The sequence below is a fragment of the Tripterygium wilfordii genome, chromosome 12 (genome assembly GCF_013401445.1).
Source record: "Tripterygium wilfordii isolate XIE 37 chromosome 12, ASM1340144v1, whole genome shotgun sequence".
Classification (NCBI taxonomy): Eukaryota; Viridiplantae; Streptophyta; class Magnoliopsida; order Celastrales; family Celastraceae; genus Tripterygium; species Tripterygium wilfordii.
Window position 1 is genome coordinate 1178637 of NC_052243.1, and position 14611 is coordinate 1193247.

Below are 14611 nucleotides of genomic sequence, written 5' to 3' on the forward strand. Positions count from 1 at the left end.
CTTTATCAATTCTTTTAGGGAAAAATACATTTTGGCCCCTCAAGGTTGTCAAAAATGACAGATTCACCCTTATAGTTTAGTAAAAGACACTTTTTTTAATAGGCATAGTAAGACCCTTTACCTCTTAACTTTTCATGGTTTGAATGCACATAATATTTTTTTAAATATAGGAGAAGGGGTAGCGGAAGACTCGAACTCGAGATTTTTATGAAATATCATACACATGAATATGTGTTAATGGAGGAATCTAGCTTTTTGATAAACGTGGGAGGGATAAAGTATAATTTATTAAAGAAATGCTTTTTTTAATATAAGGTTTAAACTTTAAAGAGTACTTTATCTTGCAATAAAAATTACTTTCATGATCGAAATCTTTTGTTTTTTTCAAAAGCCACTCAGACTATGGAGCAATATGAAAGTACATTGTATTTTTCAAAAACCAAGATGGGCTCGCATTTAGGGCCCGAACCATCTTTTATTTGTACGTGAGTGGGTTTATAAAGGTTAAGAGTCTAGAGTGACGGGGGACTGCTGTAGTTTAACTATGCATTCATTAAAATTTAAAACCACATCTATGCATTCCATTATAGATGTCCAAAAAAACGATGTCAAATAAAACCGACCGTTTGATTGGTTATTCCAAATGAGGACTACCAAACCCGACTGTGGACACCCCTACATTCCATAGAACGTCGCTGATGTAGTATAATTGCTATTTGCTTTCATAAATTAGACTACAGGATCTCCCATTGAAAATGACACATGTTTTATACTACTAGTAACCAGTAACTCTCACTTGTGGAACACAAAAATTGGTCTGTTGAATCCAGTTTTGCTTCCTGACAATGCAGAAGTGATGTCGTCCACCTTTCTAAACCCAATCTGCAAATACATGAAATACCAGACATCTAAGATTCTCAAACTATGATCCACATCAGTGCCTAAAAGCATTGTACTTTTAGTTTACTCCTTAGAAACCACAACAAAATTGGCAGAATCAAAACAAAATGCATACCTTATCCAAAAGAATTTCCATAAAATCATCTGGCCGGAACTTAATATCACGACAATTCCTTGCTGTTGTCTGCATAAATCAAAAGTGATGCCTCGGCTTATTCAGCCAAACAATGAGACTATACTGACAACATAAATATCAAAGTTTTGAAACAACCATTAAATTTGAACGAACACAAAACACTGAAAATTTTGAACCAGGATATCCAAATTCTCGATTAATGTATCAATCTTACATCCAAAGCCCAAACTAACCAAGAGGTATTTCCCAACTAATATTTTCAGTAGATAAAGTGGCATACTGCATTTATTTTCTTTCTTTTTTTCCCGTAAGGATAAAAAGTGCCGGAACACGGTCAATGGTCATATATTGTAATACTGATTGAATGATTGCTAAATGTAAAGAAGGGACCTTTGAACATCCTTTCTCCCTTGAATAATGAATATAAATTAAAAGTAGAATTTCTCATCATAAGTACCTCAGACACAAGTCGATTACTTTCATACGATCGCCATGGTTGTGGTTCAAACACAAAAATACCACCCTGCACAGAGTATGAAGTAACTTGGTAATAGTTCAATATACCATTTTAACAGAAAATGTCCAAAAACAACATCAGGAAAAAAAACAAGGGCTGATATGTGATCCCTACCGGATGAAGAAGCTCCCAAACTCTTGAAAATAAGGTAATTAATCCATCGTCACCCCAGTTTAGATGAATCCATTTTGCTACACTCAAACTGCACTTAAAGAAACAAATAACAAATGAAGATAATGTAAATAAATTTAAATAGTATAAAATTATGAAAGACACAACAATCAAATCCAAAAGTTAATTTCCTTTTCGTTCTTTTATCCTCTTTTAGCATATAAGATCTGATTACCTACAACTTTTGCTGCTTATTGTTGCCATTTTCTATGACTGGTTCTTTGAACTACAATAAATGAAATAACGTAGTCATTATTGAAACAGAAAAAAAGATTTAATTTATTAGAAAAAAAGAACAAGAAAAATTGCCAATAATTGACACCTTTTTGTTAGATTCAAAAGTGATTGTGAGGACAACTAACAAATAAAAGAAAAGGGTGGAAAGAAAAGGCTTGCACGAAGTTTCTACATTAAAATTTCTTATTGCTGTTTCTCCACTTTTTCCTCAGCATACATTTTCACCATGGATATAAAATGGCAAAGGAAGAACTCACCAAAGAATGGTATCATAATGCTTCTTTGCGATGCATCGATTCTGAAGAAAAGACCTGGGTCTTTCTTTCCTTTCATTTATTTCTGGATGGATAAAATCTTCTGTTTGGAAGAATACAATATCAGATAGTTTTTTGTTGGAAGGTGAACAATCACTAGTACCTTCATTGGTTCCTTCACTTGAATATGCATTTTCGCTAGACTCTGAACAATTTGTTTGTGTTGCAACCTCTGATTTGCAAGCACTTGTACTATTCTCCCCAGCAGACTCCTTCCTCATAATTTGCTTAAGACGCCACTTCGCATCCTGAATTAGGTCTGCAAATCAAATTTGATGCTTGTCAATATGACATAACAATGAAAACTTCGATATTTCAGCGATGCTATTGTGGCAAGGAAACTAGGAAAGATTATGGATCCATTTAATGACCAAATAACATTGTCAGGTGTAAGATACCTTCCTTGTGAGATCTTCTCCATGACAGTAATCAATTATCAGAGTCTACTTTGGCTCTTTGAAAATTTGAAGATATACTAAAAGTATTTTGTTGATGCTGATATTCACCAAGAATTCTTATCATTTTACCATTGAACATTGTTGCATATAACTATGAAGTTTGGAAGAGAGATTCATGAGAGAAGAAAAGGGGATAGAAGAGAGAACAACACTGAATCTTATGACGTGGTGTCAATTAAATAAAACGACAAATTTGACATGTGAATGCCAAACAACTGGGAACAACATTTTTTGAGGAAAGAAAATTGGTAATAAACCCATTAATCATGCATTGAACTTAGTAGACCACCACACCAACCAACCTTATCTGGCAAGTGGCAACCATTCTAGTAGGAACTAGGAAGCGGAAATGCCATTTAGCTATGAGCCTACGACACAATAATAAGTCTTACACATGATCTCTACATTGAAAACCTCCTCTCTAAAGTGGAAAATATGCCGATCTCGTTGTTGGTTTTTGATAATTTTTTAAATTACACAATACTTGCCGAACATGTAAAGAATTGTTATTAGAATCTTACTGTAGTCAATATCAATTCCAAGGATGCTCCGGCAATGAAACTTCTTGGCTGCAAAGGAAACACACAAAAAAGGGAAAGAAGCAAGCTATTAAGGTTTGTGTGGGAGTAAAAAATAAGCCGAAGCTTGCTAAGGTTCTTTCCTAAAGCTTGGTAGACCAAATGTACACCCATTTCTTGGATAATCAGCCCTGAGCTAGGCTTGGAATTGAAAAATTAGATGACTCCCCAAAAGATGAACAATAAACAAACAATAATTTCAGTTTGAAGCGGATTACCGATCTGGACCGTGACGACCCCACTGTTGCATCCAATGTCAAGACAATCCTTGCCTTCAAACCATTCTTTCTTAAACACTTTAAGTCGAGGATCTTCATCTATCCCTTGACCTATCTGAAAAATATCCCAGAGAACAAATACCCTTATAAGCAAAAGACAAACAAAATTCCCAAACAAAAACAAGCAAATTAAAAGGAAAAGCTGAATGAATGAGAGTGTGGAGAAATTACGCGATAGCCATAGTAGGCCTTATAGTTTCCGTAAGGAAAAACCTCTTTGCGTTTTCTCTTGTTAGCACTCAGCTGTTGTTCTTGTTGTTGAGGTTCCTCTTCAACCTTACTATTGCTCTTATTCTTCTTCTTCTCACCCATGTTACTTTTCTTTTCCTTCTGTCGTTTCACAACCTTAGCAAACACAAATAGTGAGTAGTAATTCGCAATTGTGCCGCAAATGGATTCATTGAAACAGTGAACCCTAATAATCTTTCCTTACCAGGAACAAGCGAGTGAACTGCCGCAATCGATCCAACTGAATGAAGGAAGGAACGAAGGAAGCGTTCCGTCCTGCAACTAATTCAATGGAAGCCAAAGCAACCACGGTGAGGTAAAAGTAATCTGTTTGGGCAAAACCCCGCGTACGAATATTAGAAAAGTTTCCATTGTTTACTGATTAGGTTTAAGGAGTGCGCTCTAAGCCCATTGGACTAATATGGAACTGGGCCAGGTCTCCCATGTAAGCCCAAAAAACCATGTCCCAAACACTAAGCCCAAATACAAACCCTAAGCCCAAGCAACTCAAGGCCCGGCTTGGAAGAGCAACAAATATCTCACTCTAGTAGCGGTCGCCTAATTAAACGGTTGTGATCAAATCTATCAGAGAAATTTAAACGGTTCTGGTTCAACAAAGCTAACCACAAACGAAAATAGCCGCCAACATCCGAACTTCCTTTTGTAAGAATCGTAAGCCCGAACATAGCCGAACATTACCCACTCTCTCTATCTTCAAGACTCTCACAACCGCCGCTCGGCGCGACGGCCTTCTTGATTTTACTCCATAGGCGACTCCACTGAAGAAAAGGAGAATTATCTATATTCAAGCCGAATCTTGAAGTTTTTCGTCCTTCGTCCGTGACGACGCCTTCAACACACTGGATTAGGTAAGCTCACTGCCATTGCTCGAAGTGGTTATGCGTTCAATTAGGGATAGAGGATAAAACCCTAGAGTTATAGTTTGAGTTGTACTTTCAATTAGGGTTTGCGCACAAAACACTATGGTTTGCTGTTTGGGCTGCGCTTTGAGCGGATTGTACGTGGTTGCGAAGTTGTTCCTCTGACATCTCGATCTGATGCTAATTTAGTGTCAGTAGTTGGGATGAGAGTAATTTATAGCTTAGTTAACATAGATTTCTGTGTATCTTTAGTCTGTTGTTCCCTTTGTTACTATGCTTTGATTAGTTAATGCAACGATGGGCGCGTGAAAGAGTCATCAGGATCATTGTGATTTTGAAGAGTTTACCGTTCAACAGAGACAGTTTTGCTTTTCTCTAAAATTCTTGTTGTTTCTATCGTTGCAGAGTATTTTTGAGGAATTAGGTTTTGCTATTGAAGTATGGGAGACAGTGAAACTGTAGTTGCTGAGACATCTACTGTCACTGGGTATGCATCTGCGGCATACACTTCCACCGGCTATTCTGATCCCAACTCAAATGCCACTCCTGAAGCTCCAGCTTATGCAGGCTATGCAGTGCTTGGTGGAGATGCATATAATATAGATGCTAGTTCTGCTGGACAAGAGGCTCATGCACATGTGGGATATGAGTCTAAGCAGGGTGTCGGAACAGAAGGTGCTGCTTGTCATGTTGCTGATTATGAACTTGGGCCCACCGCTGAGGCATCTCAAGCTGCTGTATACAATTCTTCTGTAAATGGAACTATTGATAGTGATGTGGGAAAAGGCACATCAGCTGAGAATGGAATTGTGGTTGATGCTGAGCAACAGTTTGTGGGTGGTTCTGGTATGTTTGTATGGTACACTAAAAAAATATTTTCCCAGTGAGATTATTTTTCTTTGATTTTAGCCATTTCAAGTCATGTATTGAACTGCCCCTTTACGGCTGTAGTTGAAGGTATGCTTGTATCCTGTGAGTACAATTTGCATAATCTTAATTTTTCCCTAATTTCATTTGGTTCTTCTCTGGTGTCGAGGTAAATTTGTATTGTTGATGCTATTTAATTTGATTTGATGGATTTATGAATATAAGAAGTTCAGATATCCAATTGATATTTGATAAGCCTACAATTTTAACAAGTTTTTTGAGATTTTACAATAAGAAAAGATTTTGACCTTTCATTATAGTTTAGAAAGTAATTGGACTGTTTTTTTGATGTAGCTGTGGAAGCAGTGTTGTACATCTTTGCTTCATTGCCTACCATCATGAAATCATTTGTTGTTTTTGCATTTAAGCAAGATTGATATATCATTTGGTAGTGAAATGTGATGAATCCTTTAACTGTATTCCATCGACGCTAGATTGTTCGCAATTTCAGGGCCTATCTACAGGCCATGACCATCAATGAAGTCTTTGCTTTGCTTTAATTTTTATTTTAGAGATTGCTTGGTTTAGATATTGATCGAGTATATGTAATGAGTTCATTTGTCACTTTGCTCTGACTTGTTTATTTATTTGCCTTCATGTTTTCTGTCCTACATCCATGATTTTCTTTTCTCTAATTCCATCTTTGTAATGGGTTTATTTGAGTGTGGCTTTCAGGTGCTTTGTATTCATGCTTCGCTTTTCTTTCTTTTAGTTCCAGCTATGTCCGCAGAAGAAGAACGATTATGGAGCATTGTGAGGGCTAATTCCTTGGATTTTAATGCTTGGACAGCCTTGATTGAAGAGACAGAGAAAGTGGAGGTATATATTTTTAGATTGTGAGGAACTACTAGTGGAATCATTGTCTCTGGAATGTAGTATACATAAATAAAGAGCTGAACAAAAAACAACTGTGGAGGAGAAAGTTACATCCCCCAGAGAATTTATCAACACATCTCCTGTTTTTTATGGCACCCTCATTATGCCAAGATTTTGTAGACTTTTGAACATCTCTTTACTGCATTTTAAAAAATTGTTCACTGCATTTTCAGTTATGAAGTTTGTATGCTTCCTTGTTTCCAGAGTTCTATGTTCTCATACATGTCAATGCATTGAATCTCAGGGATTCTTATTTTGAAATAATTTTTTCATCCTCACATTATGTGCAGGACAACATAGGAAAAATTCGAAAGGTTTATGATGAATTTTTGGCCGAATTTCCTCTATGTTATGGTTATTGGAAGAAGTATGCTGATCATGAGGCGCGGATTGGGTCTATGGACAAAGTTGTTGAGGTTTATGAGCGAGCAGTTCTTGGAGTGACGTATTCGGTCGACATTTGGTTGCATTACTGCATATTTTCCATAAATACATATGGAGATCCAGACACAATCAGAAGGTAAGGGAAGTTCAATTGTCTCTGGTTGTTGTTAGCTTCCATGGGAAATCATAGTTGCATGACTTTCCCACCCAAAGATCTTGTAATTTTGTTGCTTTCTAACATCCCTTGATATGCTTGCAACAGCGGTTCCTCACAATTTTGGCGGAAAGGTTTGAGGGAATGCAATTTAGAAATCAGCTTTTCTGATGTGCAAAACCCTTTATTTCAGGCTACTTAATGGTTGGCTTTTAAAAATGTTTTAGGATACTAATTCTAAATGCTGGCCCCATCATACCCCTGTTTTTTCTTCTTTGAAAGTTTGCTTCAAAGTCCTGTAATTATTTATGAATTACGGTTATCTTTATTTTGATACTCTGAAGTTCGATATCCAAAACGCTGCTGGGAAGATCTCATCCAGTTAAGGGCTAAGATTGCCTCTATCACTGCTCCATTTCGGACATAGTATGGGTTTTTTTCAGGAAGGTAAATGCGGCGTTGGAAGTGTCATGCTGTTAGAGTGAATTCTTCCTTCAACATTTGTGCTGGTTTCTCTGATTTAAGGATGTACATGCCTCGGCAAAACTAATATTTATTCTTGTGCCATAACAATGTTTTTTTTGTGTTCTGGTTTTGTCTGTATATCAGGCTTTTCGAACGAGGATTAGCTTATGTTGGAACAGATTACCTCTCATACCCCCTGTGGGATAAATACATTGAGTATGAATACATGCGAGAGGAGTGGAGCCGCATTGCAGCAATTTACACGAGGATATTAGAGACTCCTAATCAACAGCTTGATCGGTATTTCACCAGGTAATTTTTTTGTACTTTATCTATTGATATCATATGTCTAGAATGCACTCAGCTTCTTCTACCGTGTTTTGCTAAATAATATCTTGAAGATGGAAGGATGGTTTTCCAATAGTTTGGGGATTCTTTTCTTGTCAACCTAGTACGGCTTCATTGGCTTGCATATGCATGTGAGGGAATTATGCCACCTCATTTAATTCAGTTATGAAAAAAAAGAAGAATGATTTATAGAAAGCAATCTGCTTGAGTTAAAAGGTTTTTTTTATATAAGATTTTTAAGAAAGTTTTTAATTGTTGTCCCTTAGATTTGGTGCTTCTAAAGATTCCACTCGTGCCACTGTGCTAGAATCGTGATTATGGCTTCTACATTTATTACAAGTTCACAACATTTAGGAATACGTTCATGTATGTTTGTTGGAATTGTGATTGAGGCAGCTATAATTGATTGTTAGGCAATCACTGATATGGCACACTTTAAAACTTATGCTGAAAGTTTATCTTGAATTATACTCCTGCAGTTCACTCTACAATGTCAGTCTTTCATTTGAATTAAACTCGTGTGTTAAGGACTGACAGCTTGCAACATTCAATTGTGAGTTTGCCAATTTCTGTTCTGAACTTGCGTTCAAGAAACTTTGGTTTAAAACTTATGTTGTGTGGCTGTTTGTTAAAAATTCTCTATAGAAGCATCTCTTGGTTAATCACCTTTCTAATTGGTGTGATTTATTTCACTTTTGTCTTACTATGGAAGTGTCTCATAGTCCTTACCTACAAGTCACTGCATGTGTATACTTGCCATCAGGTTTTATACATTCTTGATGTTATTTCTGTCTCACTGTCTTCGTTTCATTCATGTGTATTAGTTTTGTATAATTATAATATTGTGGTAATACATTCTTAGGTATCTTTGTGTATGTTACCTCTTGTTAGTTTTGTGCAATTTTATGCTTTTTTGATGTGGAAGCTCTTTTTTGGCAGTTTCAAGGAGTTTGCTGCTAGTCGGCCATTGTCAGAATTAAGGACTTCTGAGGAAGTTGCTGCTGTAGCAGATGCATCTTCAGAGAATGGTGGCCATTTAAATGAAGGAGAGCACCCTGATGCTGCAGAGCCATCTTCTAAACCTGTAAGTGCTGGCTTAACAGAAGCGGAAGAGTTGGATAAGTATGTCGCCATTAGAGAAGAGATGTATAAGAAAGCTAAAGAGTTCGACTCTAAGATCATTGGTTTTGAAGCAGCTATTAGAAGGCCTTACTTCCATGTGCGGCCCCTCAACGTTGCAGAGCTTGAAAATTGGCATAACTATTTGGATTTTATAGAAAGAGAAGGTGACTTCAACAAGGTACTTGAGTTTGCTTTTGATATTTGGCAATTTTTCTGGTTTCCCATCCTTGTTGTACATGGACTCACAGTTAAGTCATATCTGCTGCATCATATGCTTTATTGGCTAATTCGTTGGATGAAGCACGTATATTAACGGGAAATTGAACTGAGACTAAAGGGGATGGGTCTTCGATTTGGTTAAGGCTAAGTACTTCAACCCTTATTTGTCAGTGGACGTTCTAGGTTTGTCATGTGTTTTATAGTGATTTTCCTTTGTGCTTTGTTTTACTCATTTAGTAAACATATTGGTGTATCAGGACATTCGTTGTAATCTGTGATGTTATGTTTTCTCAAATCAGGTGGTCAAGTTATATGAACGATGCCTGATAGCATGTGCCAACTACCCAGAGTACTGGATACGTTATGTCTTGTGCATGGAAGCCAGTGGAAGTATGGATCTTGCAGATAATGCACTGGCTCGTGCATCCCAAGTCTTTGTCAAGGTGTGGAATCTGCATTTTGACTTGTTTTGGATTATTTTCAGGAGCCTGCATTGATTGAATTGGATAAAGTTCAGTAAGATGAAAGATTTATAAACCTTTTATTTGTGTTTGTACAAATTGAGCCAACTTTATGTTTGGTCAAACTATTGTGATAGGATCATTTAGAAATGAAATGCATATTTACTACTTTTTTGCTGTGCATAGTAAGTGTTGAAGTTGGATATGAATTTAGAACTGAAATCATGAGGAATTATGATATTTTCGTGATATTTAACTCAATTGTTATGTAAGATGATATTATATGGATAAATAACATTAGTTTTCTTCCCTGGCCTTCACCTCTACCTCATTTTCTTCTAGCGGCAAATCGTCTATGTGAGAAATTGGCTGTTCTTTGTGTTTGTTTCTGGAATTTATTCGTTAATCTCTTGCTTCTTTAATGTTTTTCCATTAAGAAAATGTTTGTCGTCTTAGTTATTGAAATATTAGACAATTTCCCTATTCAATTAAAATTTGTGGTTTAATGGGGAGAACATTCCAATAGTTAGGTTTTACGGGTGCTACACAATGGAGGGGTACAGCAGTTGCCTACTTGCGTGGCTGATTTGAGTGTGCATATTACCCTTCCTTATGCATGACTTTTTTTTTTCCTCTCTAAAATTCAACAGAGACAGCCTGAGATCCACATTTTTGCTGCTCGATTTAAAGAGCAGAATGGGGATATCCCTGGTGCCCGAGCTGCATATCAACTTGTCCACGTTGAAATCTCACCTGGACTTCTTGAAGCAATTATCAGGCATGCTAACATGGAACACCGACTGGTGAGAGATGTTTATCAGTGTTTGCTGCCTGTTCTTAATTGCAATTAACAAATTGCATTTTTTTTTACCTATCCAATTCTCTTGATGTTGCAGGGGAACCTTGAAGATGCCATCTCTTTATATGAACAGGTCATTTCCATTGAAAAGGGGAAAGAACATTCGCAGACATTACCTTTATTGTATGCTCAGTATTCACGATTTGTTTACCTGGTATGTAGGATTAATTTTATGTGTTTTAATGCCATTCATGATTCATGTTAAGTTGTTGCTTACAGTACGGATTACATGCTTTACTCCTAGTCTTCGATTATTTTTCATCTCCATGTCTTGTGGAAATGAAAAAGTTATGTAACACACACAAATATTCGCCAGGAGTAGTCGAGAACTGTGCTTCAGCTAGTCTTCATTTCTCACTCTCTTGGAATGTGCCTATTTTATCGAAAGGCTCTAGGGTAAATAGAAGGTTTCCATTTGTTCTGCTCTAAAGCTTCGCTCTCGACATCTTATAGTCTAAAGCCTGATCACTTCCATCCATATCTTTTTCCTTTCTCTTCTTTTTTTTCACATTATGCACTGCATAACTAATGTTGCATCTGTGCAGGCCATCTTAATTCTTAAATGGCTTCTTTTTTTCCCGATCCATGTGACTTGAGCAAGGGCAAGCCTTGGCACAATGATAAATTCACATTTATCATATGGAAAAACATTTGCTGCAATTTATTTTCTCTGTTGTGTTTAATTTATATAGATCACATCCTTAATGACAATTTCTACAAACTGGCTTCATTGTATCTTGCAGTAAAATGGCTAAATATCTGTGAATTACCTTCCTTTAGTTGTTGAACCTTGGAAGTATTATGTTATTCTTGAAAATTGAGCAATTACCTTTTTCAATCATAAGATATCTAGTATTATTTGTTATACACTAGCCATGAAAAGCTTACTCTAGTACGTTAGGGACTTATCTCAGTTCTTCCCCCTTTTGAACTAAAGGACTACACATTCTATTAATGATCATTTTTACTCATGTTTTCCTTTTGGATACTGATTGTTCCATGCTCATCGGTTTCCAGTACTAATGCATATGGGGGAGTGCCATGTTTAATTAATCAAATGCAGCATTCTCATTTGGTGTGGGATTTTAAAGCAATTATTAATTGGTTAATAGCAAAAATATCTTCCAGTGTTGAGGGAATTGCACGTATAGAGATTCAAAAAAGAATTGATCCAATTCATGTTTTTTTAAATCGATCTAATTCAAGTATATGACTAATCTGCCCTCCTCTCTTTGAAACAAGGGGCGCTTCTGGTTCTGCCGGTGCTTGAAACAATTTTGTCTTCTCCATGTCACCATATCTCTAGAGTCAATAATTTTTATATGAGAAACTACTGAACTCAATCACTTGCTGCCTTTACTCCAGTTTTCTGTTGAGGTTTTTTTTCCCCCTTAAAAAAGATGTAGATTTGCCGTGAAGTAGTTATTTGTAATTTTCATTTTATAATTGATGACTCTTGTTCTGTTTTTCTTGGTTTGGTAGGTTTTGGGTAATGCTGAGAAGGCTAGGGATATTCTTGTTAAAGCGACTGAGGATCTACAACTGTCAAAACCCCTTCTAGAGGTCCTCTCTCCCTCTCACACACACCATGTGTGCGCACACCCATATGCAAGATATTGGCCTCACTCCCACACCACACTCATACACCCCTATTTTAAAGTTTTTTTTGGTTATTCATGCAGGCCCTGATACATTTTGAGTCAATCCAGCCATCATCAAAGCAGATCGATTATTTAGATTCATTGGTTGACAAGTTCATATTGCCAAGCACAGATAGCTCCAATCCTGCAAGCGCTGTCGAGAAAGAAGAAATTTCTAGCATCTTCATTGAGGTAATCACTTGGGGAGAGATGATCTACTACTACTACTACTAGTTTTTTTATTATTATTACTATTATTATTATTAAAGTATACATACATTTACTAACTGTTCTTATATTTGATGGGTTGATTTAGTTTTTTCTTCAGCATGTGGATTCCAAGACATCAGATAATTTTTGTTTGCTGGTTTTGATTATGCAAGTAGTGATTGTGGTGCTCTTATGCAAGTAAAAATAGAACTTTTGGGGTGCTTTGGGAAGATCTGAGTAGGGGCTGGTATCATCTTCATATAATGAAATTGCAGACAGTCTAGATTAGCTTGTTGAACCTTTTATTTTGTCTCCTCATAAGATTGTTGCTCTTTAGGACTACTTAAGCATGGAGTTTTGGGGGCTGTCTGGAGGCAGTTGGAAACTCATATACCCACGGCAATTAATCCCTTTCACATTATCCAGTTTTCCAATAGACCCTTTTTTGCATATTTAATATAGCCTCATCTGCGGCAGTGTAGATTTTGATTAGTATCATGTGAGAGATTTCTTTGGTTGAAGTTTGATTATGGGTCTGCCAGTATATGTAGCTGTGACAGTGTGCTGTTCGTTGTGCTTAAAATCGATTAAATGGATCTACTTTGGGCTTAAAGCTTTCTCAAGTCTTTTGACTGTAATGGAATTATGTTTTTTTCTCGAGTAACTTATGTTCTGCCTTCGAATATATACAGTTCTGCTGTTATCAAATATATACAGCATTCATCATTGTATTTTCAAGTGACCTACTCATGGTGGCTACTCTTGCATCTACTTTGTGCTCTTCAGTTGTCTATAATTCATTGTTGAACTTATGCAATGCTTTCTGTTTTCGGTTAAAAGTGTATGCCTAAAAGCCTCATGCAATTATATCTGCAGTTTTTGGGTCTATATGGAGACACACAGTCTATCAAGAGGGCTGAAGATCGGCATGCCAAGTTCTTTTTACCCCATAGGAGCACTTCAGAGTTTAGGAAACGCCATGCAGAGGATTATCTGGCTTCGGAGAAAGCAAAGGTGGCCAAACCTTACTCCAGCGCTCCTTCACCTGCCCAGTCTCTGATGGGTGCATATCCTAGTGCACAAAATCAGTGGGCAGCTGGTTATAATTTACAGCCTCAAGCTTGGCCACCAGCAACACAAGCTCAGGGACAACAATGGACTCCTGGCTATAGCCAACCGGTAAGTTGAACTTTTGCGATAAGTAACTCAAAGCTGCATTATTGATTGCATTTTTCCCAATTTGCACAGTGGCTTATGTTTGTCTTAGTTTAGTTTGTTCTGTTCTTCTTACTGAATTACCTGGATTTTTTTTAATTTTTCGTTCAAAGTGACATTTCACTTTTCTGGTGATAGGCTGCATACAGTGGATATAGTGGTTATGCAAGCAGCTACACTACCCCACAAGTGCCAACATCAGTGCCACAAACCGCTGCATATGGTGCTTATCCTCCTGCATATCCTGTGCAGGTACAATTTCTTTTTCCTTTTTTAAGTTACTACCCTACTTTTGTGCTTGGTTGTGTACATCGAGCCGAGGTGTGATGGAAGTTATATTATTCCATTTTGCTTTAACTCGCATGCTTTCATGTTGGAAGCTGATGCTTTTGTCATGGTTTCAGCCAGCCTTCCCTCAACAAAGTTATGCGCAACCGACTGCTGCTGTTGCTGCTGCTGCTACTGTGGCCCCAGCTCAGCAACCTGCTTCAGTTCCTCAAGCCTATTATGGGAATTACTACTGAGGAGTTATTTTGCTTTGAAGTGACTTTCAACCCCTGGGATCTAGTTTATGTTCTTCACTCTACTGTAGTTGTAACGCCTGGTTTTCTACTTGCATTTAATAGCTTTTAGAATTTTGATTACCTTATTAACAATGATATATATGACCGTACCTGTCTTATGTCAGCTCACCAGAAAACCTTCGGGAAAATCCTAATCAGTGTGTTAAGAGTCTGATGAATACCCGGGTATTCATCAGTCATAGGACATACCACAAGGTGAAGAGAGATCCCTGTTTTGATCATTTTGCCTCTTTAACCTCCCATTCGCTTCTTGTATGTGGGTGTTTTTTTTTTTTTTTTTTTTGGGTTTTATGATAAATGGTGCACCACAAAACGGTCTGTTTAAGCGCTGTTATATTTCCCAACATAGAACAGGGAAAGGGAAAGTGAGGCATAGCAAGAGGAACCAATTATGACTAATGCCTTGAAGAGAGGAACAGTTGGCAGGGCCTGAACAGTTGGGCAGTGCA

General features: G+C 37.1%; 2 protein-coding genes across 5 annotated transcripts; one reads left to right on the forward strand and one right to left on the reverse strand.

Annotated features, from left to right (window-relative positions):
* Window positions 1-534: 534 nt before the first annotated feature.
* LOC120010323 (probable RNA methyltransferase At5g51130) lies at window positions 535-4182 on the reverse strand. Of its 3 annotated transcripts, none has more exons than XM_038861096.1 (10): window positions 4023-4182; window positions 3761-3934; window positions 3530-3644; window positions 3255-3302; window positions 2379-2534; window positions 2219-2300; window positions 1668-1755; window positions 1494-1559; window positions 1016-1084; window positions 535-882 (listed from the first exon to the last, which is right to left on the reverse strand). In XM_038861096.1, exons 2-10 carry the CDS (start codon window positions 3899-3901, stop codon window positions 793-795), a joined length of 855 nt encoding a protein of 284 aa, XP_038717024.1. In that variant the 5' UTR covers window positions 3902-3934; window positions 4023-4182; the 3' UTR covers window positions 535-792. The 3 variants fall into 3 exon arrangements, with proteins under 3 accessions (XP_038717024.1, XP_038717023.1, XP_038717022.1); XM_038861095.1 differs by having other exon boundaries at window positions 2219-2318; XM_038861094.1 differs by having other exon boundaries at window positions 2219-2534.
* Window positions 4183-4487: 305 nt separating this feature from the next.
* LOC120010899 (pre-mRNA-processing factor 39-like) lies at window positions 4488-14416 on the forward strand. Of its 2 annotated transcripts, XM_038861813.1 has the most exons (14): window positions 4488-4686; window positions 5104-5544; window positions 6338-6444; window positions 6792-7021; window positions 7649-7816; window positions 8792-9152; window positions 9493-9636; window positions 10305-10457; window positions 10551-10667; window positions 11996-12076; window positions 12196-12345; window positions 13240-13542; window positions 13717-13830; window positions 13983-14416. In XM_038861813.1, exons 2-14 carry the CDS (start codon window positions 5139-5141, stop codon window positions 14100-14102), a joined length of 2454 nt encoding a protein of 817 aa, XP_038717741.1. In that variant the 5' UTR covers window positions 4488-4686; window positions 5104-5138; the 3' UTR covers window positions 14103-14416. The 2 variants fall into 2 exon arrangements, with proteins under 2 accessions (XP_038717741.1, XP_038717742.1); XM_038861814.1 differs by lacking the exons at window positions 4488-4686; window positions 5104-5544; window positions 6338-6444 and adding exons at window positions 7148-7243; window positions 7384-7486 and having other exon boundaries at window positions 6873-7021.
* Window positions 14417-14611: the final 195 nt, after the last annotated feature.